At 38.1% G+C, this 25,659-nt stretch overlaps 1 protein-coding gene across 2 annotated transcripts in view; it reads left to right on the top strand.

Moving 5' to 3' along the window:
* Positions 1–209: 209 nt before the first annotated feature.
* Dmc1 (DNA meiotic recombinase 1) overlaps positions 210–25,659 on the top strand; it is a 33,586-nt gene continuing 8,136 nt past the window's right edge. The window contains exons 1-11 of one of the 2 annotated variants that reach the window (XM_057792419.1): positions 210–260; positions 1,040–1,084; positions 2,899–3,045; positions 8,049–8,131; positions 12,562–12,614; positions 14,011–14,052; positions 16,163–16,235; positions 20,077–20,168; positions 20,653–20,726; positions 20,826–20,940; positions 22,280–22,340. In XM_057792419.1, the coding sequence (XP_057648402.1) occupies positions 210–260; positions 1,040–1,084; positions 2,899–3,045; positions 8,049–8,131; positions 12,562–12,614; positions 14,011–14,052; positions 16,163–16,235; positions 20,077–20,168; positions 20,653–20,726; positions 20,826–20,940; positions 22,280–22,340 (836 nt within the window). The remainder of the gene's footprint in view (positions 261–1,039; positions 1,085–2,898; positions 3,046–8,048; positions 8,132–12,561; positions 12,615–14,010; positions 14,053–16,162; positions 16,236–20,076; positions 20,169–20,652; positions 20,727–20,825; positions 20,941–22,279; positions 22,341–25,659) is intronic. The other variant, XM_057792420.1, reaches the window with a different exon arrangement.

Below are 25,659 nucleotides of genomic sequence, written 5' to 3' on the forward strand. Positions count from 1 at the left end.
TGCCTCCAGGCTCCTGCCTTGAGTTCCTCCTTTGGCTTCCCTCAGTGATTGACTGTGATTGGGGTGTTTAAACCCTTTCCTCCCCAAGTTGCTTTTGATTTTATCCATGTTTTATCACAAAAATAGAAAACAAAATAGGAAAACTACATCTTAAATAATATTTCTTATTTTCCCAGAATTGATTATTTTTCTGCTGCTTCCCTTTCAACATGAAAGAAGATCAAGTTGTGCAGGAGGAATCGAGATTCCAAGATGAGGAGGTATTATTAGAATGTTGAAAGTTATGGCAGTGTTCAGTCTTTCCGCAAAAATCAAATTTCATGGTTTTTAGCTACTGTTTTTAGGAACTAAAAATAGAAAACATAAATGTGTAACAATTTCTTTTGCAAAGGGTGCTAAGTTTAGCTACTTAGCAACTATTATGAAAGATTGTGTTAAAAAAAAAGAAGAAGAAGAAAGAAAAAAGCCGGGTGGTGGTGGCGCATGCCTTTAATCCCAGCACTCGGGAGGCAGAGGCAGGCAGCCTTGTCTAGAAGAGCTAGTTCCAGGACAGGAACCAAAAGCTACAGAGAAACCCTGTCTCGAAAATCAAAAAAAAAAAAAAAGTTTTTGTTGTTTGTTTTGCAATAGAAGAGCTCCAACTCAATTCTTCTTTCTGGTAGGGCAAATGCTCTTCCATTGGTTACATCTCCAGCCCTAAATGAAAGTAGCTTAAAAGAACTTACTGCTACCTATGCACGCTGGTCCTGAAAAAGTATTAAATAAAATAGGTCAAATGAGGGCTGGAGAGATGGTTCAATAGATAGGCTGGCTACTCTTCTAGAGGACCAGGTTTTGATTCTCAGCACTCATATTGATCTGTTTTCTAAATATGTAACAATGTGTTTGAAAAAGTGATTGATCCTACTTCAGTGTTTAGATAAGTGGAACTGAAGTATTATGGAATGACTAGTGAATCAGAATTAGTCACTCCCAAAAATGTGAAACATTTATTTAGATGTGACTGTCTAAAATCCATTCTTTGTTTCATTTCATTTAGGAATCTTTGTTTCAAGACATTGACCTGTTACAGAAACATGGAATTGTGAGTAACTTTTCAGTACTATATTAAATGGTCTGTTCCATTCTCTCAGCCTTGTCCTGACCAACCCTGGAAAATTCTTTATTGTGTGGTGAAGGGGAGCTGTCTGTCTTCAGTTGTTCAGCAACATGTTTGATGTTCCAGAATAATTTAATCCCAGTATATGAGAACTGACCCCCAGTAGCCAGGAGATTGAAGCAAGGAAACAGTCAAATCCAGAGTTGTACTAACATAAATAAGGGGAACTTACTAACAGAAGTGTAGCTCTGGATGGCAGCAAGCCCAAGCAGATCCCCACAAGTTGAGTTAGGATATATTGGCTAACATAAAAGTGACTTCATCAAAGCTAGAATAAGCCTGGTTGATCTTAAGCTAATATCAAAGAGACACACTTCAGACCTGGTAATAATAAAACTGTACATACCACTCTAGTGGTTTGTCTGTTTATGGTATGCTTGGAAATTATATAGGGGAAAAATTCCAAAACCAACTAGTGCAATCGTGGAGTTACAACTCACAAATATCTATAGTCACATCAAACTGAATTCATACACCCGACATCTACTCATGCATTTAATGCCAGTAGTACTCCTCTGCCTGTGACAACCAGAAATGTCTCTAGACACTGTTGAGGATTCCCAGTGATTAAAAAACACTGATTCAGCTGGAGGTGTTTGGAACATCTCTAAGCAATCACCACCACCACGTGTCTCTCTAGATCTAACATTAGATAGATAATGCTTTTATTTACAAAAAATTCTATTTGTCCAATAACCAGGATAAATCATGGTGGCAGAAATGTAGACTGTCAAAATCTGTGGATATCAACAGCAATCATTTGGTGTTAAAAGTTTGCTGAGGTTGTCTTTTGAAATCTTGATATTAATCTCGGTTGGACTCCAGCGTCCAAACACCGAGGAGGAGTCGCCCCCAGAGACCACTTCATACACCACAGCTGATGCAAAAGCATGAGGATTTTATTAATTCTGTCATGACAGGGTCCCCCAGCATTTGGGAAGCCGAGGGACCTCGAATAGCTGGTACAGTCTACTTTTAAAGGGGCCACAGAAGCAAGGGGGGTTGTTCTTTGACTATTTTGATTGGCTTATTCAAAGGGCTATTACCAATAATTGACTGGAGAGCTGTTGCCAGATCAGGTGAGGTAAGAGGTCATTTTGACCCCGTTTCCCAGGCGACCGAATCAAAACATACTGAGTACATGGTGCAAGTGTAGCTGTTAGGTCCTTGGTTCCCAGGGGAGGAGGGGAAGCACTATGGCACGGAGGCTGAGAGGATTCAGAATTGTCAAAATGGCTTCAGAATTGTCTTAAAGTCTTACATTTCTTTCCATCAATTTTAGAAAATAGAAGAGGGAGAAAATCCCAGTCTTTTTGTGATGTAGTTATTTGTGTTCTTCAGGAGCAGAAGGAAAAAAAAACAACTTTGAAAAATGTAGAGAACATATTGGTAATGAAGTTCTGTAGAAGGAAGGAGCTGAACTGAGGGGGTGAATGTGTGATAAATTTGCTAGCTTTTCCACCAACAGACTTTTCTTTTTAATTTTTTGCTACATTGCCATGGTCTCACTAACATTCTTGGGAAAATCGGGGCACAGCCAGAACATTTGGCAACCTGCTGGGTATGTTCTACTCTGATATTTCCAGAACATTTGGCTAGGTAGTGGGTGGGCTCCACCTGGTTGCTTGTGTAAAATTAGCATCATGATGGAAGAAGATAGACACGAAGCTCATGATATAGTAGAGGGGCCTTTTAGGCTGGCATTTTATCAATCTGCTACACCCATTCTTTCATTTCAGAATATGGCTGATATTAAGAAACTGAAGTCTGTAGGAATCTGTACCATTAAAGGGATACAAATGACAACAAGAAGAGCCCTCTGCAATGTCAAAGGACTCTCAGAAGCCAAAGTGGACAAGATTAAAGAGGCAGCCAACAAACTTATTGTAAGCCAAGTTCATTCTTTACTGTTTTAGTTTAGCAGAGTTGCCTTTGTAGACTTTCTCATGAACATTAGAAACTACAGTAGGAACCTTAAGTTCTTGTAGATAGACCACAATATATTATAGTCCCCATGTTACCTGCTTATTACTTCAGTCCCAAAGCCACAACAATTAGTTTCCTGGAAGACTGAGGTGAGCATGAATATACCTAGAACATAATCTCGCCCTGAGTTCCATTCCTAGAACCCACATGATAGAAATAGGCATGTACCCCATAACACACATACTGTTAAAGTTTAAAATCTAAAAAGAAAACCTGTTTTTTGTTTTGTTTGTTTTGTTTTAAGATACTTGGAATACTACTGAAGGCAATTATTTTACCAAAACTTTTCTTTATATTTCTCTGACATTTATTTATTTATTTATTTATTTATTTATTTATTTTTTGGTTTTTTGAGACAGGGTTTCTCTGTGTTTTTGGAGCCTGTCCTGGAACTAGCTCTTGTAGACCAGGCTGGTCTCGAACTCACAGAGATTCGCCTGCCTGTGCCTCCCGAGTGCTGGGATTAAAGGCATGCGCCACCACCGCCCGGCTCTTTCTCTGACTTTTAGTTCTTCTGCCATTTGTTTGATTTTAGCTGTCCCCTCCTTCGTTTGGTCTCATCTTCTCAAATATGCCTATAGCTTTTCTGAAGCTCAGACTTAAAGAATTTTCTCTTTCCTGGTATAGGCCACCTGGGAAGACAGCCCTGGATTAGAAAAAGACTAACATCAGCTAGGGTCTATGTGTGTGCAGCTGAAATCGATATAACCATGCCTATGTCCACTGAGGTAACTGAATTCATAACTCATACCTTCCAGTGGCACCATGGACTGCAAGCAGTCAGGCTGCAGGGAAAGGCATATATAGCCTTAGACTTAAACTCTCCTATAGAGTTTTGGGTATCATCAGAGGACCCCTATTTTTAGTCTATAAATAGAAATGTACAGAAAAGTAGTCACCAAGTATCCCTCTCTACTGAAGATCAAGACTTTTTTATTTCTCATGTATCTGTGTGGGGAGGGAGGGGGAATCTCATGACCAGAAGAGGCTGTCTTGGAGAGGACCCAGTGACCATGGTATTCATAGACCCACTAAGGCAATGTATCCAGAAGTCACTTCCTCAATTGCCAGAGTGTCTAGAAAGTCTTACAGTAGTGCCCAGATTTTGGCAAACTACTACTTTCTAGCTCCTACACATATTTTTTGTTTGTTTTTTGAGACGGAGTTTCACTGTGTAGCCCCTGGCTGTCTTGAAACTTGCTCTGTAAACCAGACTGGCCTCAAACTCTCAAACTCACAGAGCTCCACCTGCCTCTGCATCCCAAGTGCTGGGATTAAAGGCATGCATCACCACCCAATTTATTTTATTTATTTATTTGGTTGGTTGTTTGGTTGGTTGGTTTGGCTTTTTAGTACAGGGTTTCTCTATGCAGCCCTGGCTGTCCTGGAGCTCACTCTGTAGACCAGGCTGGCCTCAAACCCTCAAATTCACAAAGCTCCACTTGCCTCTACCTGAGAATTAAAGGTGTGTGATACCTAGTTGCTTCTACACATCTTTTTTAGAAAAAAGTTGTCTGTGTCTGTGTGTGTTATGTATAGGGGTAAGACTTGGAATTATGGCACACATGTGGAAGTCAGAGAACAACTTTGTGGAGTTGGCTCTCTACTTTGACTGTTAATTCGGTTTTGGGAATGAACTAAGGTCAAATTTAAAGCTATCACTTTTACCCATTGAGTCATTTTACCATTCTCCATAGTCTTCTTATCTTTAGACGCCAAATCTCATTATTTTGTATGTGTGTGCAGGTGTGCATGCATATGTGTGCACATGGGTGGAAACCTCAGATATCATTCTTCAGGCATCATTTATTGTCCTAGAATTTGTTGTGGGGGCTGCGGGCTGTGTTCCTGCTGCCCCAGCTCCTGGTTACCTGGCTAGCTTATGCCCCGAAATAACGACACACAAACTGTATTCTATTAAACACTGCTTGGCCCATTATATCTAGCCTTTTCTCGGCTAACTCTCGCACCTGGACTAGCCCATTTCTAATAATGTGTGTAGCACCCCAAGGTGCGCTTACCGGGAAGATTCTAGCCTACATCCATCCTGGGTCAGAGCTTCCTCGCATTTGTCCCAGAGAGGAGAGCTATCGAGTCTGAGCTCACTTCCTCTTCCTCCCAGTATTCTGTTCTGTTTACTCCACCCACCTATGTTCTAACCTATGAGGGCCAAGCAGTTTCTTTATTTTTTAACCAATGACCTTCCTCCATCATTTCTCCTTTTTCTGTTTAAACAAAAAAAAAAGGAAGGCTTTAACTTTAACATAGCAAAATTACATATAACAAAACAGTTATCAAGTAAAAATTATAATATTTACATCTATTTTATCTTTATCATAACTAAGGAAAACTATAACTATAACTAACTATTTTTTAATTCCATCAAAGACTCCAGAAAGATACAATATTACCTAAGCAAACAAGAAATAAGCAACTTTCAAACTCTAGAAATGACAGAGACATCTTGCTGCCTTGACAGTCACCCAAAGTTTCTCTGTACCATTGGGGCATCCATCTTCGGCCTACAGGCCCATAGTTCATGAATCAGGAACCCCAAAAGATCATCTCACCTTTAGGCAAGTTCAGCAGTCCTCTCTCTGCGGGTTCTTTGTAGATTGGTGCTGCCAGGAGCAGAGTGTCTCATTGTCATGAAAAGTAAAACATTAAATAGCATATTCCGTAGTCTTTGAAAGATATGAAGAATGTCTAAAATATATCTATGTACATCTAGAAAATCTAACATGACTACAAACTTGACTATTATAGATAACTATTCATTAACAACTTATATACATAACATTTTTACATGAGCTACACAATCACAATACCTTAATCAATATCAGAAATACATATATATATATAACAAAATTGACCTTAAATTCTATAGCAATGCAAAGTATTCATACCTGTATCAAGAATTTATGAAGTTGGCTAGGCTGGCTGGCCAGTGAGATCCAAGGATCCACCTTGTCTGTCTCTTTCATGCTGAGATCACACTTGCATTACTTTCTGTTTTCTTTACTTGAGTTTCAGAGACTGAACTTAGGTCCTGGTGCTTGCAAAGTAAAAATGTACTGACTGAACTCTCTCTCTCTAGCCTCTAAATCTCATATTCATATGTGGTATATATACATGTTTTGTGTGCGTACACAAGTGCCTATGCTTGTGCATGCAGAAGCATCCTATGTCTTCCTCTATTACTCTCCGCCTTGTTCTTTTAAAAAATGATTTATTGCCGGGCGATGGTGGCACACGCCTTTAATCCCAGCACTCGGGAGGCAGAGGCAGGCGGATCTCCGTGAGTTCAAGACCAGCCTGGTCTACAGAGCTAGTTCCAGGACAGGCTCCATAGCCACAGAGAAACCCTGTCTCGAAAAACTAAAAAAAAAATAAAATAAAATAAAAAATAAAAAAATAAAAATGATTTATTTATTTTTACTTTATGTGCATTGGTATTTTGTCTGCATGCATGTCTGTGTGATGGTGTCAGATCACTTGGAGGTAGAGTTGCAGACAGTTGTAAGCTGCCACATGGGTACTGGTAATTGAACCAAGGTCCTCCAGAAGAACAGCTAGTGCTCTTAACTGCTTAGCTATCTCTCAAGCCCCTCCACCTTGTTTTTGAGACAAGGTTTCTAGCAGAACCCGAGGCTTAGTTTTGGCTAGGCTGTCTGGCCAGTGAGCTCCTGGGAGCCACCTCTCTCCATGCCACAGTGCTAGGGTTACAAGCACAAACAACCATACCAAGCTTTTTACATAGCTGCTAGAGATTTGAACTCCAGTTTTCTTGCCTGCATAACAAGTGTTCTTACTCAGCCATAAATTTTCTTACTCAAGGAAAAACAGAAGAACACCTTTTCCTGATCCAGATTTTATCCTTTCTTAACTGAAGCTAGGTCTGGGCTTACTCTTCCCTCCCTCATGTTTAAGAACTACTGGAACAACAGAGAAACATAATTAGCTGCATTAGAGTCCATTTTCACTGTTCATCACTGCATCAGCTGTAGCTTATTAATTCAGCAAATGATTGATGCATCTGCCATATAAAGACATTGTCACATGAGTAGTGAACACTACTATTTCTGGGATCCTTAAAATGTCTAGAACCGAGGGAGGTGATGCTATTGAATGAGATCAACTGCATCATCAGTAAAATACTATTCTGTTCTGTGCCATGGATGTATTTTATTTATTCTGCATGACTATCCTCTAAAGGCACAGTATTTTTACCCATTCTAGACTCAAAAATGGATTCCGGAATTGCACCAGATACCCCTATATCATGCTACCTAATAAGAATGTGAGATGATGGGCTGGAGAGGTGGCTCGGTGGTTAAGGACACTGACCTTTCTTCCAGAGGACCTGGGTTCAATTCCCAACACCCACATGGCAGCTCACAACTATCTGTAACTCCGAGATTAGACAAACATGCAGGCAAAACACCAGGCACACGAAATTAAAAATAAATAAATAAATAATTTTTTTTTTAAAAAAAGAATGTGAGATGACTCTAAGGTCTTCCCGCCCCCCAGGGCCTTTTTTAAAAAAAAAAATATTTTATATGTATGAGTATTTTGCATGTATGTATGTACACTATATGCATGCAGTGTCCATAAGAAATAGAGAAGGGCATTGGATCCTCTGGAACCGAAGTCTGGTTGTGAGCCACCATGTGGGTGCTAGGAACTGAACCCAGGTCCTTTACAAGAGCACTTTACTAGATCTTAACTACTGAGTCATATCTCTAACCCCAAGCCTATGTTTTTGCCCGTTTTCTGATATAGTCTTCAAAAGGAGCATACACAGATGATGAGCTTGATGACTGAGCATGTAGTGCTGGGAAGCAGTTGCCATTCCAATCGTCTTACACTGTTTTTTAACTTGTCCATTGTCTTTCTCTAGGAACCAGGATTCCTAACTGCATTTGAATACAGCGAAAAGAGGAAGATGGTTTTCCATATCACCACTGGGAGTCAGGAATTTGAGTGTGTATCTCAATTTTTATTACCACTAAGTACAACCTTTGGAGTCCATTTTTCTTTTCCTCTATCTCATCATGATTTCCACTCTTGTGGGTAAAAGTAGCTTCCTACTTTGAAGGAGTTTGTAATGTTTGTTCCAAGATGAAAGTGAGGCAAATTCCAAGTTGAACAGTTTACATTTCTTCCAAGGAATTCATAATCATAAATAATTTGTAATTTAGCCTTTATTTATCCATGACTTGAAATATCAGCTTATATTTCATTACTTTCCATCTCCCTTGATGAAGAAAATTTCATTTCCTACTTTGTGTTTACTTAAATTAGTTGTTAGATTGAATATTTTAGAAGAAACAATCTAGGACTTATTCCTCAACAAGGGTGGTTCTAGCATCCCTTTTCATTTACTCTCATGTTTTCTGACATGTATTGTTAATTTCCCGAAATTGATTATGAGTTTTCTCCCCAAATTGGGTTATCCAGGCTGATGTTAAATATGGGCGCTCAAGTGACCTTCCTGCTTCCAAACAGCCAGGGCTACTGAGCCCAACTTTATTATTTTTTTTATAATAGTTAATTATCCTGGGCGGTGATGGTGAACTTTTTATCCCAGCACTTGGAGGCAGAGGCAGAGGCAGGTGGAACTCTGTGAATTCAAGGCCAGCATAGTTTACAGAACATGTTCCAGGAAAATGACGGTAGAAAAACCCTATCTCAAAAAAAAAAAAAAAGTTACTTTATAGATTTTTCTCCAAGGATGACATCTAGGTTTTAGGTCTGAAGATCAGGAAAATATAGATCACAAATAAGGGACTTGTAGGAGGAGTAGATTTAGGACCAAAGACTGAAGTCTATGAGGTCTAAGCTACTAATTAGACCCAAGTGAATGCTAAACTAAATGCCCAGCCAAGACTCTCTCTCTGTGTCTCTCTCTCTCTCTCTTTCTCTCTCTTTTCCTTTGGAGACAGGGTTTCTCTGTGTAGCCCTGGCTGTCCTGGAACTCACTCTGTAGATCAGCATGGACTCAAACTCACAGAGATCCACCTGCCTCTGCCTCCTGAGTGCTGAGATTAAAGATGTAAGCCACCACCATCTGGCTCAGGACTCTCATTTTTAATACCATCACCACTATTATGCTTAAAACTAGTAATTGTCATCAGTTATCTTCCCAGAGAGCTCATGGATGATGTGTGTGTGTGTGTGTGTGTGTGTGTTTAGGATCTTAAAACATTTTCCAGGGTGACTTGAACTTGTCATCTTTCTGCTTCAGCCTCCCAAATGCTGAAATTACAGATTATGTATCACCATACCTGGCTATTTATCTAATTATTAATTAGTAAAATCTTCCCAAGATCTAGATGTGACCCAGTGATCAAGTGCTCACCTAGCAGTTGTAAGGCTGTGTGTTCAATCCTCAGTGACCCAAGAAAGCAGGATCTTTCCTTATGGTACATATCTTTTTTAAGTCTAATAATCATAGAAGTGTATTGAGATTTAGCTATTCATAAATGTTCAGTTAATATTTATAGACTTAGTTATCAACTTCAAAACTATAGATCTAATACCACAGCTTTCCAGGAGCTATTCTATTATTATCAGGAAGCCAAATTTTCCCATACTTTGAAAGCTCCCAAACACCAAATAGTATTATGTAGGTTTGATTTGTATCTGTTTAAATCTTTTTAGATTTAAAATATTACTCTTCTGCACCTAATTCTAAATGTTCCCATGTTTTACAAAAGAAATCTTTTTTTTTCTTTTTTCCTTTTGTTTTTTCAAGACAGGGTTTACTCCGTGTAACAGCGCTAGCTGTCCTGGAACTATCTCTTGTAGACCAGGCTGGCCTCGAACTCACAAAGACCCACCTGCCTCAGCCTCCCAAGTGCTGGGATTAAAGGCATGTATTATCACCACGGGGCTAGGAAGTCATTTTTTTTTTTTAAATCTCAAATAATTTAGGCTGGTTTCACAGGTAAGTCTTAGGGTTACTTCTTTAGCTTCTCAACATTACATAAATGCCAGAAATTTTGACTAATATTTTCCAAAACTAACATTTTCAGGGTGACTCTTCTCAAGATGAAAAGTAGCATGAAAATTCTTTAATAGTCACGTGATTTATAAGATTTCTCAAGGGCTTGCACTCCTCATGGGATGATATTGTAGTCAATGTCCTTCTCAGATTATACATGCCAGTGTCTTTTACTTAGTTTTATGTGTGTGTGAGTATTTATCCCATGGAGGCCAGAAAAGTTGTTGTATCCCCTAGAACTAGAGTTACAGATGGTTGTGAGCCACCGTGTGGATACTAGGAACCAAACTCAGCCTTCTACAAAAGCAGCAAGTACTCTTAACCACTGAGCCATCTCTCTAACCCCTTTTCTTTTCTTAGTTGAAGTCAGCAGAGACCTCAAAATGCTTCAATTTGCATTTAAATTGCTGTCTTACTTAGGCAAATAATAAATCTATTCCCTTAAGGCTTTGTCTAATTTGTCCCAAAGACATGCTAATAGAAACGACAAAGGGTTTTTAAGTGCTCCTACCAGGTCTCAGCACAATAACACTTACTGCATTTAATGAATGGATGAATGAGATCATAATTTCTTTAGTTCTTCTCATAGTAAGAACATTAAATGCACTAAAACATTGTGTTACCAATTAAATATACGCTGTCAAAACCTGGCAGATTTCTTCTAACTGCTAACATTGTATATACTATTTGTCTTAGGGTTTCCATTGCTATCATAAAACACCACACCATGACCAAAAGTAACTTGGGAAGAAGAGAGTTTATATTGTCTTACAACTCTCCTCACTCCTTTCTCTTTGACTTTTTGAAGTAGGGTCTCTCTGTGTAGCTCTGCTGTTCTAGAACTCATTCTGTAGACCATGCTGGCATTGAACTCTACCTCTCCTGTGCTAGTATTAACGGTGTGCACAACACCCCACTCTCATAACTATCAGGTCACAATCACTGACATAAATTAGGGCAGGAACTCAAGGCCTGAACCTGGAGGCAGGAACTGAAGCACAGACTATGGAGGAATGCTTCTTACTTACTGGCTTGTTCCCTTGGCTAACTCAGCTTGCTTTCTTATCACACCTAGGACCATCTGCCCAGGAATGACACAGCCTACAGTAGGCCCACATCAATCATTAATCAAGAAAATGCCCTCTAGACTTGCCTATAGGCCAATCTGATGGAGACATTTTCTCTGTTAAGATTTCTTCTTTCCCAATTTGTCTACGCTTGTTTCAAGATGACAAAAAAACAACAAGCATACTATTTTTGAACATTTTCTTCTCTGATAGGGTCTGCCTAAAATTTGGTTTTATGTGAGATAAACCAACACTGGCAATCACTGGATTCTCTTAATTTCTGTTTTTCACATGTTCCTGAGCATATTAAAAATTAAAGCATGGTGGTGTATGCCTTTAACTCAAGCACTTAGGAGGCAGAGGTAGGTGGATTTCTGTGAGTTTGTGTCCAGCTTGGGCTACATAGGGAGTTCCAGGCCAGCCTGGCTTACATAGAGAGATGCGCCTGAAAAAAAATTGAATATTCAGTTAACTATTCATATAACTTTTAGAAACATTATCTATGCACAGTTTAAGAAATTTGATTAGTAACAAGACCTTTGCATATGTGTAGTTCAGGCTTTCTTAGCATATGTATGCAAGACCCTGGTTCAATCCCTAGCACCACAAAAAACACTTTTTTTCATTTCCTTTTCTTTCTTTCTTTCTTTCTTTCTTTCTTTCTTTCTTTCTTTCTTTCTTTTTTTCTTTCTTTTTTGTTTTCTGTTTTGTTTTGTTTTGTGGTTCTTTTGTTTTGTTTTTTGAGATAGGGTTTCCCTGTGTAGCCCTGACTTTCCTTAAATCAGCACTGTAGACCAGGCTGGCCTCAAACTCATAGAGAGCCTCCTGCCTTAGCCTCCCGAGTGCTGGGATTAAGGCATGCATCACCACCATCCAGTTTAACAAATCTTTTAATTCCAATTCAGAAGAGCAATGGACATAAAGCCTTACGGACACATTTACTATTGATACTCAGAAATAAAAATGGGACTTATAAATTACTTTGTTTAATCTTCTTGCTAATCCACAATAGAACCTGTGATTTAAACAGTGTCATTTCTTTCAACTATGAATTCCCATTCTTGTTGTATATATAGATGATTTGTTACTAATGATACAAACTTCATCTCCTTATTTTATTTTATTTTATTTTATTTTTGAGACAGAGTCTCTCTCTACACAGTTCTGGCTGTCCTGAACTCACTCAATAGACCAGACTGACCTAGAACTCACAGAGGTCCCTCTGCCTCTGCCTCCTGAGTCCTGGGAATTAAAGGCATGCGCTGCCACACCTAGCGCATCTTTTTTATTTTTTTATCTATATTTATACTCTGTCACCAATATTTTTTATCTGTTTTCAGTAAATTACTAGGAGGTGGCATTGAAAGTATGGCAATTACAGAAGCTTTTGGAGGTAGGTATAACCTTAATAGTTTTATATAAAATGACATTTGTTAATATATGGATAAATATATAATTAAACAATAAATAATAAACAAGTTCCTGCTTGAGAATATTTGATGAGGTATCAATTATTATAATACAGGACTATTCTAAGCTAAAATGAAAACATATACTAACAGCATATTCTTATTGACATTTTTCTTCCTGTTATCTCTGATTGCTATAGAAAAAAATTGAATTTTTTCTCTTATTCCCTCAAAAGGTAATTCAATAATAAGGTTGATTTTTGTTTAGGCATATTTCATGAATATAGAGAATAAATTTCTTTTCACTTTATAACATATATATATATATATATATAGTGTGTGTGTGTGTGTGTGTGTGTGTGTGTGTACAGGGTCTTATTGTATGGCCCTGACTGGCCTGGGACTCACAAAGAACTACCTGCCTCTGCCTCCCAACTACTAATACTAAAGGCCAGCACTACCATACCTAGCCTATATGCTATATTTTAGCAATTAATTCTTGTATAGCTGTTTTACGTGCTGAATCTGACAATCCAATATTTGTACTTAGAGAACTAAATTGGATTGGAGAGATGGCTCAGAGGTTAAGAGCACTGGCTGCTCTTCCAGAGGTTCTGAGTTCAATTCCCAGCAACCACATAGTGGCTCACAGCCATCTGTAATGAGATCTGGTGCCCTCTTCTGCTGTGCAAGCATACATGCAGACAGAACACTGTATACTTAATTTAAAAATCTTTTTTTAAAAAAAGAGAGAACTAAATGTTTTGTTGTCATTATTTCTATTGACTTGAAGAAGTAAATCTGATTTTCATTTCTATTGATTCAATCTTAGCAATTTCTCCTCTTATATATTATTTATGAGCTTTTAAAAAATTTAAACTGAGAGTTCAGTGGACCTAAATGATTAGGGAAGTTTTCCTTTGGAAAACATTTGCTTCTGCTGGTAACTAGGGATGTCGCTATTCAAGATCACATCAGCTTTTCCTTGAGAAAAGAGCCTGGCTGTCCTCTCTGTGGTCAGGTCTGAAACTTTCATTTGTGTGACTAGTCCTATGGAAAATTTGCTTTAAATTAACTTTAACCTAAACAGTACTTATGTTGAGGGGGTGAATTTGTTTTGTCTCCTACTTCTGGTATTCATACATGCAGCATCCTTTCGTGATAGGAGGTCCTTTAAAAGTGAGATTTGAAAGAAAGCAGTGAGGTTCTTCTGTGGAGGGGAATACTGGAAGTGGAATTCGGGACCTTGGGCATTTTAGACAAGTGCTGTATCACTAAGCAACACATCTAAGCCAAATGCAGTGTTAGTTTTGTTTGTTTAGTGAAAATATATAATAGTGACTGTACTTTTTTAAAAGTTTCTTTTTCTAAATTTTACAGAATTTCGTACTGGAAAAACTCAGCTGTCTCATACCCTCTGTGGTAAGAACATACAACATAACAGTGATAATCAGAATGTTCACTTAGTAGATCTCTACTGCATCTTACATGACCTTATGCAATTGAACCAAATGTCTAAGGAAACAAAAGCTCAAGAGGTTAAGTAGACAGCCCATTGTTGCACAGATGGTTTTGGAGTGTGTGTGTGAGGTACTGTTGTCAGTGCTGCACTATGAACACCTGCTTGAAGGTACAGAGAAGGTAATTGGTTTATGGTGAATTGGCAGGAGTGGTACCCAGTATATCAAATTCTTCCTGTCCATCTTTTTTGTCTTTTTAAAAAATATAACAATGACATAAAATTTATTAAAGACTAGAATACTGCCTATGAGTGTATTCTGTCCAAAATGAAGCATAAAATTAAATTTGGAGCCCAGCAGGATGACCCAGTGGATAAAGGCACTTGCCTCCCAACTGAAGAAACTTGAGTTTGATCCCTAGAACCCACATGGTAGTAGGAGAGAGCCGACTCCCACAGTTGCCCTCTGACCTCCACAAACATGCCATTGCATCATGTGCCCCTAAACGAAATAAATGAGTAAATATAATTTTGGGTCTTTATTTGTTTGTTTTGAGGCAGGGCTCACTATATAGTTCTGGGTGGATGAAACTTGCTGTATAGACCAGGCTGGCCTTGAACTCACAGGGATCTGCCTGTCTCTGCCTCTCAAGTGCTGGCTGGGATTAAATGCATGTACCACCACACCTGATAAATATAAATTTTCTAAAAAGTAAATATATAATTTTTTCTAAAACAAAATAAACAGGAAATTCCTTATTTACAAAGATTCTATTTGTATTTCTTTTACTTAAATAAAAGGAACATAGAAAAGTAGTTAAAAGGGGGTTCTGAAGCTGGGCGCATGCCTTTAATCCCAGCACTTGGGAGGCAGAAATAAGAGAATCTCTGTGAATTCGAGGCCAGCCTGGTCTACAAGAGCTAGTTCCATGACAGACTTCAAAACTACAGAGAAACCTTGTCTTGAAAAAAGAAAGGGGGGGGGGTCTGATATGCACTTTAACACATGTGAACATGCATACACACATGCTAACACAACACACAAACACACACAGGGAAAAAGTGAAAAGGGGGCCAATATTTAGAATCAAAATGTCTTGCTTCTATCACTGATAGCTGTATGAGGGTGGGCAAGTTGCTTTACCCGTTTAATTGTCCTCATAGTAGAACTGAAATAATAATAGTGCCAAATCTTGGGGAGTTTTGAAGAGTAAATGAAATAATGTGTACGCCTAGTATGAAGTAATTCTTTATGTTAGCTATCTTAATACAATACATATGAGTTGGGGATGTAGCTTGGTTGATACTAAGTCTAGCATACATGAAGCCCTGGACTTAATCCCTAGCCCTGGTATAAACCAGTTTGGAGAGGTAGATCAGATTTCAAGGTCATCCTTAGCTACATAGTAAGCTGGATGCCAATCTGGGATACATGAGAACCTACCTTTTTAAAAAAGTAAATGCTTGGCATGGGGAAATGGCTCAGTTGAGGAAAGTGCTTGCTGTATAATTATGAGGACCTAGGTTTGCATCTGTAGCACTTTTGTAAAAAGCTGGGTACTGCACCACACGCCTATAATCACAGTTCTAGCACAATCAATAAGTTCCATATTCAGTAAGAGATGCTGTCTCACAAACGGCGGACATACATGTGCCCATAACATAGGAACAGTTCACTTGCCACAGTATACATATGTATACATGCAAAATAAATGCATTTAAATATGGACAATAATTGAAAGATAACTAAAATTATTTAGCAAAAATTATATTTGTGATTTTGAAAATAACTAACATTTAAATTCTAATTCTATTTATTTAAAAGAATTGGTTTTGACAAACATTGTGAGAGAGATTAAAATTCTCAGTTAAATTATTATTATCCTGGCAGAGTACTTATTTACCACTGGTTACTGTGGTGGAACTACAGCAATCTTTTTAGAAGCCAAAGTGTCATTGTTCTTTGCTAAGTTTACTAAAATTGCAACCAGTGTAAACTTAAGGTTAACTTATGTGTTTGTTTTCACAAAGTTTATTCATTCATGTTAATATTAATTTTTAATTGTTCCCTAGTGACAGCGCAACTTCCAGGAGCAGGCGGCTACTCAGGAGGAAAGATTATCTTCATTGATACAGAAAATACTTTGTAACCCTTTTATTTAAACAAATCCTGAGGCAGTGTGGTAGGGCAATATTATTACAAAAGAGAATGTGTCTTGATATATCATTTTTATAGTGATCCCAGTAACAATAATAATGACAAAAGTAAAGGGGACAGCAGTGCTGACCAAATGTTCACATCGCTGCTTGATTTATTTCTCTACTTGGTTTGATGCAAAATGACAAGCAAATACATGAGGTGAAATTGTATCTTAATCATTTTTAAAGCTTCATATCCAAAGATTTTGCTTCAAGTAGAGGGAAAGACTTGAGGAGCTTAAATATATTGAAGGAAAGAAAGGGTCAAAGCTTGTGATTGTGTCACAGAGGGTATGGCAGTTTAATTGATATAAAACTATTCCAGAAAGGTGATTTGGGTCAAAGACATGAAAAACTTTGAAATCAGATGGTGAATGTCAATTAGATGTTTTGATTTCAGAAATCTCAGAAAATGGGAATGTTGTCTAGGTTGGAAGCAATGTGCACAAAAGGAAGCTGGGTATGGTGGTGGATGTCTTTAACCCCAGCACTCAGGAGGCAAAAGCAGGTTGATCTCTTTGAGTTTAAGGCCAGCTTGGTACATAGTAAATTCCAGGACAGTCAGGACTGTTACATAGAGAAACCCTGCCCCTAAAAATAAGCAAATAAATGAAAGGGGGAAAAAAAACAAAAAGAAAAGGACAGGACAGGACGGGAAACATTACTAAGGGAAATGGCAGACAAAGGAGATTGGCCTGAGAGGCTACCCTGAGTCTCATCTAGGCAGGGAGCAGAATGGTACAGAAGACAACTGATGTTTCTTGGTAGAGTGTTGAACATGAGGGACAAGAGGATGTACAGATAACTGTGGAAAATTCTGAGGAAAGGATGGAGTCAGAGATGTGGATGAATTAACTAAAGAGAGGGTAGAGAGAACTTGTAACTTTGACATGTGCTTGTATTTATGAAGAGGACTAAAATGAAGAATGTACAGTCATACAAAGTAGGAGGAAGTCTGGCTGTGGAAGGCAAGCAAATTTGAAGTGTGAAGAAGAGAAGAGAACAGATGAGAAAGATCACTGGAGTTGGGAATTAGTTCCAGGGAACATTTGCAGTGGTGTCTGGAGTGATGGAAGTCTCAAGGAAACAACAAGGGAGGGAGACAATGTGTAATTGGACTTACACAGTGGTTTGAGGAGGTACCAGGTTCAGAAGATGTAAGAGCTGCACAGGTTCATTAAATGAAGCCCGACCTGCTTCACTAGGCTTATTTCTTAGCAGAATTAGAGGCAAAGAGATGAGAATGTTCCAGTCTAATCCCATCCTGCTAAACATGTTAAAAATGGAAAACATACAATAACATTCTTTAGGTAATGAAGGTTTTTGTGTTGTCATTAAGGCCTCGTACATCCCCAGAGCATCTTTCTTTTGGTTTCCTGAAGCACCTTCTTAAGCACTGCTTTCAGAAAGGTGATCCAGATGGTAAAAAGAGATCTGACATGTCTGAAATGCCTTTTGCTTTGCTCTCTTTTGACTGTTAGCTTGGCTGGTCATAGAGAAATCCACATGTTGCATTCTACAGGGGATTTGCTCCCACTATCCCCATGTCATAGTCTTATTGAATCATACAAATTGTTAAGCCTCTCATATCAAGGCCTGCTCCTTCTGATTTTCTGTAATTACCCAATTCAGAAAATCTTGTCCTTCCTGAACTATTGTAGAATTTATTATCAAAAATACTCCTATGGGAGAAAAATAAGCCAAGAACTGTTTTCATAAAACTGCGAAATCTGGGAATGAGTAATCTCTGAAGAAACCTTCTGATTTGGGAAAGGAGGATTGGATGCTTAGAGCTGCAGCAAGAGGGGATCAGATGGAGTTCCACTAATTTTAGAAAGAATTGACTAACAGTGCTCCTCAAAAGGGAGGAGTGACTCTTGCAGATTAGCAATATAGACTTTATCAAAACAGGAAGAAAATAGTTGAGAGCAAGGGGAAAGTCAGGAGGGAAATCTTTCATGTTTTTTTCTTGGGGTCTCTCAACCTATACTACTGTTTCTTGATATTTTTCTTCTTACATTTATATTTTGTCTTTGTAAGTTTTAAACTTACCTAGGACATAGATTCTTTTTTTTTTAAATATTTATTTATTATGTATACAATATTCTGTCTGTGTATATGCCTGCAGGCCAGAAGAGGGCACCAGACTCCATTACAGATGGTTGTGAGCCACCATGTGGTTGCTGGGAACTGAACTCAGGACCTTTGGAAGAACAGGCAATGCTCTTAACCTCTGAGCCATCTCTCCAGCCCATAGGACATAGATTCTTATTACTTTTGTTTTCTATAATGCTCTGCACTCATAATGGGTTAATATGGTCATTAATCCATGTGATAATCAGTTAGTAAATAGTTATAGATTCATTTATATTTTTCCTCAGTGTAAACTCAACTGTTGTTTGTTTGGGATTTTGTTTTGTTTAATTTTGTTTGTTTTTGTTTTTCAAGACAGAGTTTCTCTGTGTTGCTCTGGCCGTCCTGGAACTCACTTTGTAGATCAGGCTGGCCTTGAACTCAGAGATCCACCTGCTTCTTCCTCCCAAGTACAGGGATTAAAGGTGTGAACCACCACCACCCAGCTTTATTTTATTTTACTTTATTTTATTTTATATTTATGATTTTTCAATACCAAGTCTCTCTGTATAGCCTTGGCTGTCCTGGAATTCACTCTATAGACCAGGCTGACCTCAAACTCACAGAGGTCTGTCTGCCTCTGCCTCCTAAATGCTGGGATTAAAGGCGTGCAACACCACCACATGGCAATAGTTGATGTTTTATAAACAGTGCACATAAAAGTGAAATGAAACTACAGACATGCATTTTTTGTTTCTTCATTCCACTTGGAACACCGTTAGAGTCACTAAAGGCCAGAGAATAAAGTGTTGATTAAATCTTCTCTGTAGTTTACCTGCTAGTGATTATTAGCATCTTCTATTTGAGGTATACAGGAATGTACTAGTTTCAGAAAGCTACCAACTTCTTTAGAAGGTGTATAAAAGTCAAAAACAAAAACCTGCTTAATCAAATCAGATCCCTTTTAGACTCTTGAGGTTACTTTTTGACCCTTTACTTCATATCACCAAATTTTTTTTAAGATTTATTTATTTACTTATTATGTATACATTGTTTTGTCTGTGTGTATGCCTGCAGGCCAGAAGAGGGCACCAGACCTCATTACAGATGGTTGTGAGCCACCATGTGGTTGCCGGGAATTGAACTCAGGACCTTTGGAAGAGCAGGCAATGCTCTTAACCACAGAGCCATCTCTCCAGCCCATATCACCAAATTTTTAATTATTTTGCCATACATTATTAGTGTAATGTTAAACTATTTCATTCAGAGCCAATGAAGAATTTGAAGTGGCTTGAATTATAACTCAATGACATTACTGTTCTAGAATAAGTCTATTTTTTATAGAACTCTGAACAAAAGAGACTTATGAACCTTAGTTTCTAATTTTCCTTTTAACTATTCTGCTACATAATCCTAAATTATTTGCCAAAACTCTTTGTCAGTGTCCGTATAAAATAAGGACATCACAACTAGCTTCTAAACTTATTTTAAAACTTAATATTCAATTTCTGCTTTACCATTATGTGTGACCTCCTACCATCACCTAAAATATTTTGAAACACTTATAGAAAGGGGCTCTGGGAGTCCTGAAGTGATCGCTAGCATTCAGAATGCCTCTGCGGACACACTGTTACGTCTCAGTTGTTTTACTTGCTCACAGTGCTGCCTTTTCTTCGGAATTGGTTTATTGGATCCTTAATCTTGCCACACTCCAGCCGTCCAGATCGCCTTCGTGACATTGCTGATCGCTTTAACGTAGACCACGATGCAGTACTGGACAATGTACTCTATGCCCGTGCCTATACTAGTAAGAACCCTGTACATTTTACGCTTAGATTATGGAAAGGTGACAACACTAATTTACCATCTGATGATACAACATTTTCACCTGTTTTCATTAAATTTTCTGCAAATTAGTCCATAAATAGTATCATCTGTTAAGTCCTCAAGGTACTCAACCACCTTCAAATTCTTTGTTTGTTTTCTCTGAAATGTAGAGTAACTGCCAGCTATTTTCCCTTGTAGTGCTGGGATTGACTCCAGATTTCACATACTCTAGGCATGTGATTTACCACTGAACTAAAGCCACCCAGAGCAACTTTTTTTTTTTTTTTTTTTTTGCTAAAGTACCATTTGCCACAATGCTCAAGCAGAATATGCAGTCCTTACTTAGTAAAGTATAGTTGGGAGGAAAGAAGAACTCTTATCTGCCTGTTTCCCAAAAACACAAACACGAGCTTAACTTAGCCTCTGCTTCTGGCTTTTGTAACATTTTCTGTGTTTCCCATCAGGTGAACATCAGATGGAGCTACTTGATTATGTAGCAGCCAAGTTTCACGAAGAAGCTGGCATTTTCAAACTATTGGTACAAGCTTTTAAATAATGTTCACTGGCAGAACTATTTACCATATTTTTCTATTCTGTATAAACAAGCATCTTCCTTCTATTTTAAAATCCTGTGCAGATCGTTGACTCAATAATGGCACTTTTTCGAGTGGATTTCAGTGGCCGTGGGGAATTGGCTGAACGGCAGCAAAAATTGGCCCAGATGTTGTCACGACTCCAAAAAATCTCAGAAGGTAGATCAATAAAACGGTAGTGTCACATAGCATCTATTGACTGTGTTTGTGATAGTGTGTTTGCAGAGAACCCTAGAAGGATGTCAGAAGCATAACATTTTTAATTACTTTAATAATCTAAATGATTATTTTAACTAAAACTAATGTTGATATAAATAACAATAATGATGAATTTAAGTATTTTTCTTCTTTCATTTATTTATTTATTTTTATTTAATGTGCATTGATGTTTTACCTGCATATATGTCTGTGTGAGGGTGTCAGATCTTGGAGTTACAGACAGTTGTGAGCTGCCATGTGGGTACTGGTAATTGAACTCAGGTCTTCTGGAAGAACAGTCAGTGCTCTTAATCGCTGAGCCATCTCTCCAGCCCGTAAGTTTTTTTGTTTTGTTTGTTTTTTGTTTGTTTGTTTGGTTGGTTGGTTTGGTTTTTTGAGACAGGGTTTTTCTGTAGCTTTGGAGCCAATCCTGGAACTAGCTCTTTTAGACCAGGCTAGCCTCAAACTCACGGAGATCCACCTGCCTCTGCCTCCCAAATTCTGGGATTAAAGGTGTGCGCCACCACCGACTGGCCTTGTTTTTCTGTTTCGTTTGTTGTTTTGAGACAGGTTTTCTCAGTTAGCTTTGGAGCCTGTCCTGGAACTCACTCTGTAGACCAGACTGGCCTCAAACTCACACCGATTCACCTACCTCTGCCTACCGAGTGCTGGGATTAAAGGCGTGAGCCACCACTGCTTAGCAGTATTTTTTATTATTAATGAAAAATAGGAAGCTAAGCATAGTGAGACATGCCTTCAATCCTAGCAGTCTGGGAGACAGAAGCAGGCAGATCTCTGAGTTCGAGGCCAGCCTAGTCTACATAGTGAGTTCCAGGCCAGTCAGCTCTACATAGAGAAACCTTGTCTTGAAAAAAAAAATCTATTTGAGGTTGATTTTAAATTGGGCAGTGGTGGCTCACTTTTAATAACAGCACGGTTGAGGCAGAGGTAGGTGGATCTCTGAGTTCGAGGCCAGCCTGGTTTGCAAAGTGAGTTCCAGGACAGCTAGAAACAAGAGCTTGTTTAAAAAATAGACTCAATGGTGCAAGATTCCTAAACCAAAATCTACTTTTTGTCTTGTTTTTCAAGACAGTGTTTCTCTGTGTAGACCTTCCTATCATGGAACTCGATCTGTAGATCAACCTGGCCTCCAATTTACAGAGATCTGATTGCCTCTGCCTCCTGAGTGTTGGGATTAAAGGTGTGCACCACCACCACCCAACCTAATCTGAAATCTAAACAATGAACTTTGTATTTTTTACTGCCCTTCTCTTAGTGTCTTAATTTTATTTTTATGCAGAATATAATGTTGCTGTTTTTGTGACCAATCAAATGACTGCAGATCCAGGAGCAACAATGACGTAAGCCCCTGTATTGTATTTTGCAGAGATTACTATCAAAAGGTTAGAGTATAGAATAAAATCACTTAGAAATAACCAACCTTATCTAGGTGTGATATCTCATGCATGTAATCCTGGCACTTGGGCGATGAAGGCAGGAGGATGGTGAACTCAAAATCAGATTGGGCTATGTTGTGAAGCCTCGTCTCAAAACAACAATAATAATCAGCCTTGATAAGGACATAGTGTATCTCAGATCACTTCATTACACAGTGCACTGTTACTTCCTATAGCACGTAATGTTTGTTATTCAGAACCTATTTTTTCTGTATTCTCTATAGAATAAAGCAGTGTTTTAACAATTTTCATCAGTACTCGGGGCCCTGCTTTGATCTAAGACAAAGGAAGAATCGAAGGACTTAGGGGCTTGAGATATGGTTCATCAGTTTAGAACACCTATTGCTTTTGCAGAAGACCTAGGTTTGAGTCCCAGCACTGACATAGTAGCTTACAGCTATTCATAATGCCAGTCCCACGTGGTCCAACACCTTCTGACCTCTGCAAGCACTAGGTATGCACATGGTGCCCATACATGCATACATTCAAGCAAAACACTTGTACACATAAAATAAATCTTAAAAAAGAAAATGATCTGGGCTGGGCGGTGGTGGCGCACGCCTTTAATCCTAGCACTTGGGAGGCAGAGGCAGGCGGATCTCTGTGAGTTCGAGACCAGCCTGGTCTACAAGAGCTAGTTCCAGGACAGGCTCCAAAACCACAGAGAAACCCTATCTCAAAAAACCAAAAAAAAAAAAAAAGAAAGAAAGAAAGAAAATGATCTTAGGAAGATAAAGCTTACATTCCAAAAAAAATTGAAAGGCTGCTATACTAAAAAGAAAAATTGGGCTTTTGATTAGATATACAAGAGACATCTTAAAAACACACACACACACAAAGAAAGGTCTGTTACTCATAGAAACAATGTAAGTCACACAAAACATATTCAGAATTTACTGAAGTATTTGCCCACATGTAAGAGTACAATGGCTCTCTGAAAGATGGCAAGGAATAACAAAGTAAAGAGAGCTAAAATAAGATTGTGAAAGCTTAAAATTCAAAAGAAGGTTTGTTATCACTATCTAGAATGTTTGACTGAACAAGCAGCTGAATAACCCTAAGTTCACAATGACTTTCAAAAGCTTTTCTGTGTTTTGTTTAGAAAACTTTAACCAGAGAAAATTTACAGATTAGCACAATGAGTGCACACACCATTTTCTTAGATTCCCTAATGGGTATTGTTTCATTGCAATACACACACTCTCTCTCCTTCTCTCACCTTCTTTCTCTCCCTCCCTCTTTCCTTCCCTCTTCCTCACTCTCTCTTTTCTCTTATAAACATGCATGCTGACATGCACATCTGTGAAATCTTTTTGTCTGGTCTATATAGTCATGTATGTCCATAAATACATTCATTGACATATATTAACTTTTTTTTTTTGGTTTTTTTTTTTTTTTTTTTGGCTCTGCTAATGCTTTCTTCTGTTTTTACTTTCCTTCTAAAGGGGATAAACAGAAGGTTTTGGTTTTTTGAAACAGGATTTTTCTGTGTAACTTTGGAGCCTGTCCTGGAACTTATTCTGTAGACCAGGCTGGTGTTGAACTCACTGAGATTCACCTGCCTCTGCCTTTTGAGTGCTGGAATTAAAGGCGCACACCACCATCATCTGGCAACATATATTCTATTTGTTGTGTGTGAACCATTTTAGAATTGTCTGGCTTTTTTTCTGATTGTTGAGTATTATTTGTAGACACTGACAGTTCACCACTTAATATTTCAGCATATTTCTCCTTTATAAGCACAGAACAATTAACAGATGCTGGTTAACATCAACAGTGATGCTATCTGATATCCAAGTTTCTCTAGTTGTTCTGACAATGTTCTTTATAATTGCTATAAAGAGGTTGTTTTAGATTCATGGTCCTCAGCTAAGGGCATGCATTTTGCGTACTTTCTGAGTCTCTCTAGTCTCCTTTAATCAAAATAGCTCCTCAATCTTGTTAGATTTTTTATGGTACTGAAATTTGGCTTAAAATTTTTAAAAATTTGTTTTTATTTTTATGTTTTAGGTTTTGTTTGTTTGGTTGGCTTTGGTTTTTCAAGGCAGGGTTTCTCTACATAACAACCCTGGCTGTCCTGGAATTTGTGGGTGATATTCAGATTATGTAATACCGTGTTTTGCAATAAGATTTCACCATTTATTTTAGTACCTGTCAATAAATCTTGTCTAAATTAATCATTGCTTCAATGTTGCAAAACAAGGTGATTTTGCTTTAAACCAAGGCACTGCTTCTATTATGTGCATATAAAATGAAACAGGCATAGATTCTAACAGATACTTGATACATTAATGCAAATTCCCTAAGTTGTCCTGAAATGAATGTGCCTCTCTTCAGACATTTAAAATTTTATTTATTAATTCATTTTTCTTTGCTTTATATATTTGAGTGCCTATATGTATGTATGTGCAACACATGTATGCTTGGTACCCGATAGGTCCAACAAAAGGCACCAGATTACCTGGAGTTACAGATGGTTGTGAGCCATCATGTGGGCAGTGGGAACTAAATATGGGTCCTCTGCAAGAGCAGCCAGTGCTCTTCACCACTGTGCTTTCTCCAGCCCTCTTCAGGCATTTAAAAGCTTACCTTAGCAAACTGCTGCATCTTTTGCATTTTGATTTATCTCCTGCTTTTCAATACCTTTTATGAGTATTTTCTACTTAGTTATTGGAAAAAACTAATGCGGAAAATATCAGCTATGTGAATAGTAAAAAGAAAGCTAAAATACTGTGGGAACAAAGTATAGCTTAGTGGTAGGATGTGCACTTAGCATGTGCATCCAGTCTCTCTCCCTTCCAAAAAATAAAAGATTGAGAAGAAAACCAACCATTCATTAGTTCAAATATTTATTGAAAATCTACTAGGTAACAAGATTCTGAGAATTCATTAGAAAATGAAAGAGACAAAAGCCTTTGTTTCCATAAAGAAGAAAGATAAATGATATCGATTTTGCTATTTAACTAAACATTTTAAAGTCTCGGTATGTCCATGTCCCACATCACATCATCTGTAGTGTAGTCCTCTAGTGTTTAAAGCAATCTTTTCTCTATGAAGTGTCTTTTCTACACAGGACATAAAGTACTTCACAAAGAGATTAATTTTAAACTAAAAAGAAATGGAAGATTTTTAAGGCTTGCTTTAAAAAGAGAAAATGACTCATTGGCTCAGAGGGAGGAAGTGGGTTGCATTCAGATAAAACAGTACAAGTTAAAGAGCACTG

This window comes from Chionomys nivalis, chromosome 17 (assembly GCF_950005125.1).
Source record: "Chionomys nivalis chromosome 17, mChiNiv1.1, whole genome shotgun sequence".
In the NCBI taxonomy this organism is placed as follows: domain Eukaryota; kingdom Metazoa; phylum Chordata; class Mammalia; order Rodentia; family Cricetidae; genus Chionomys; species Chionomys nivalis.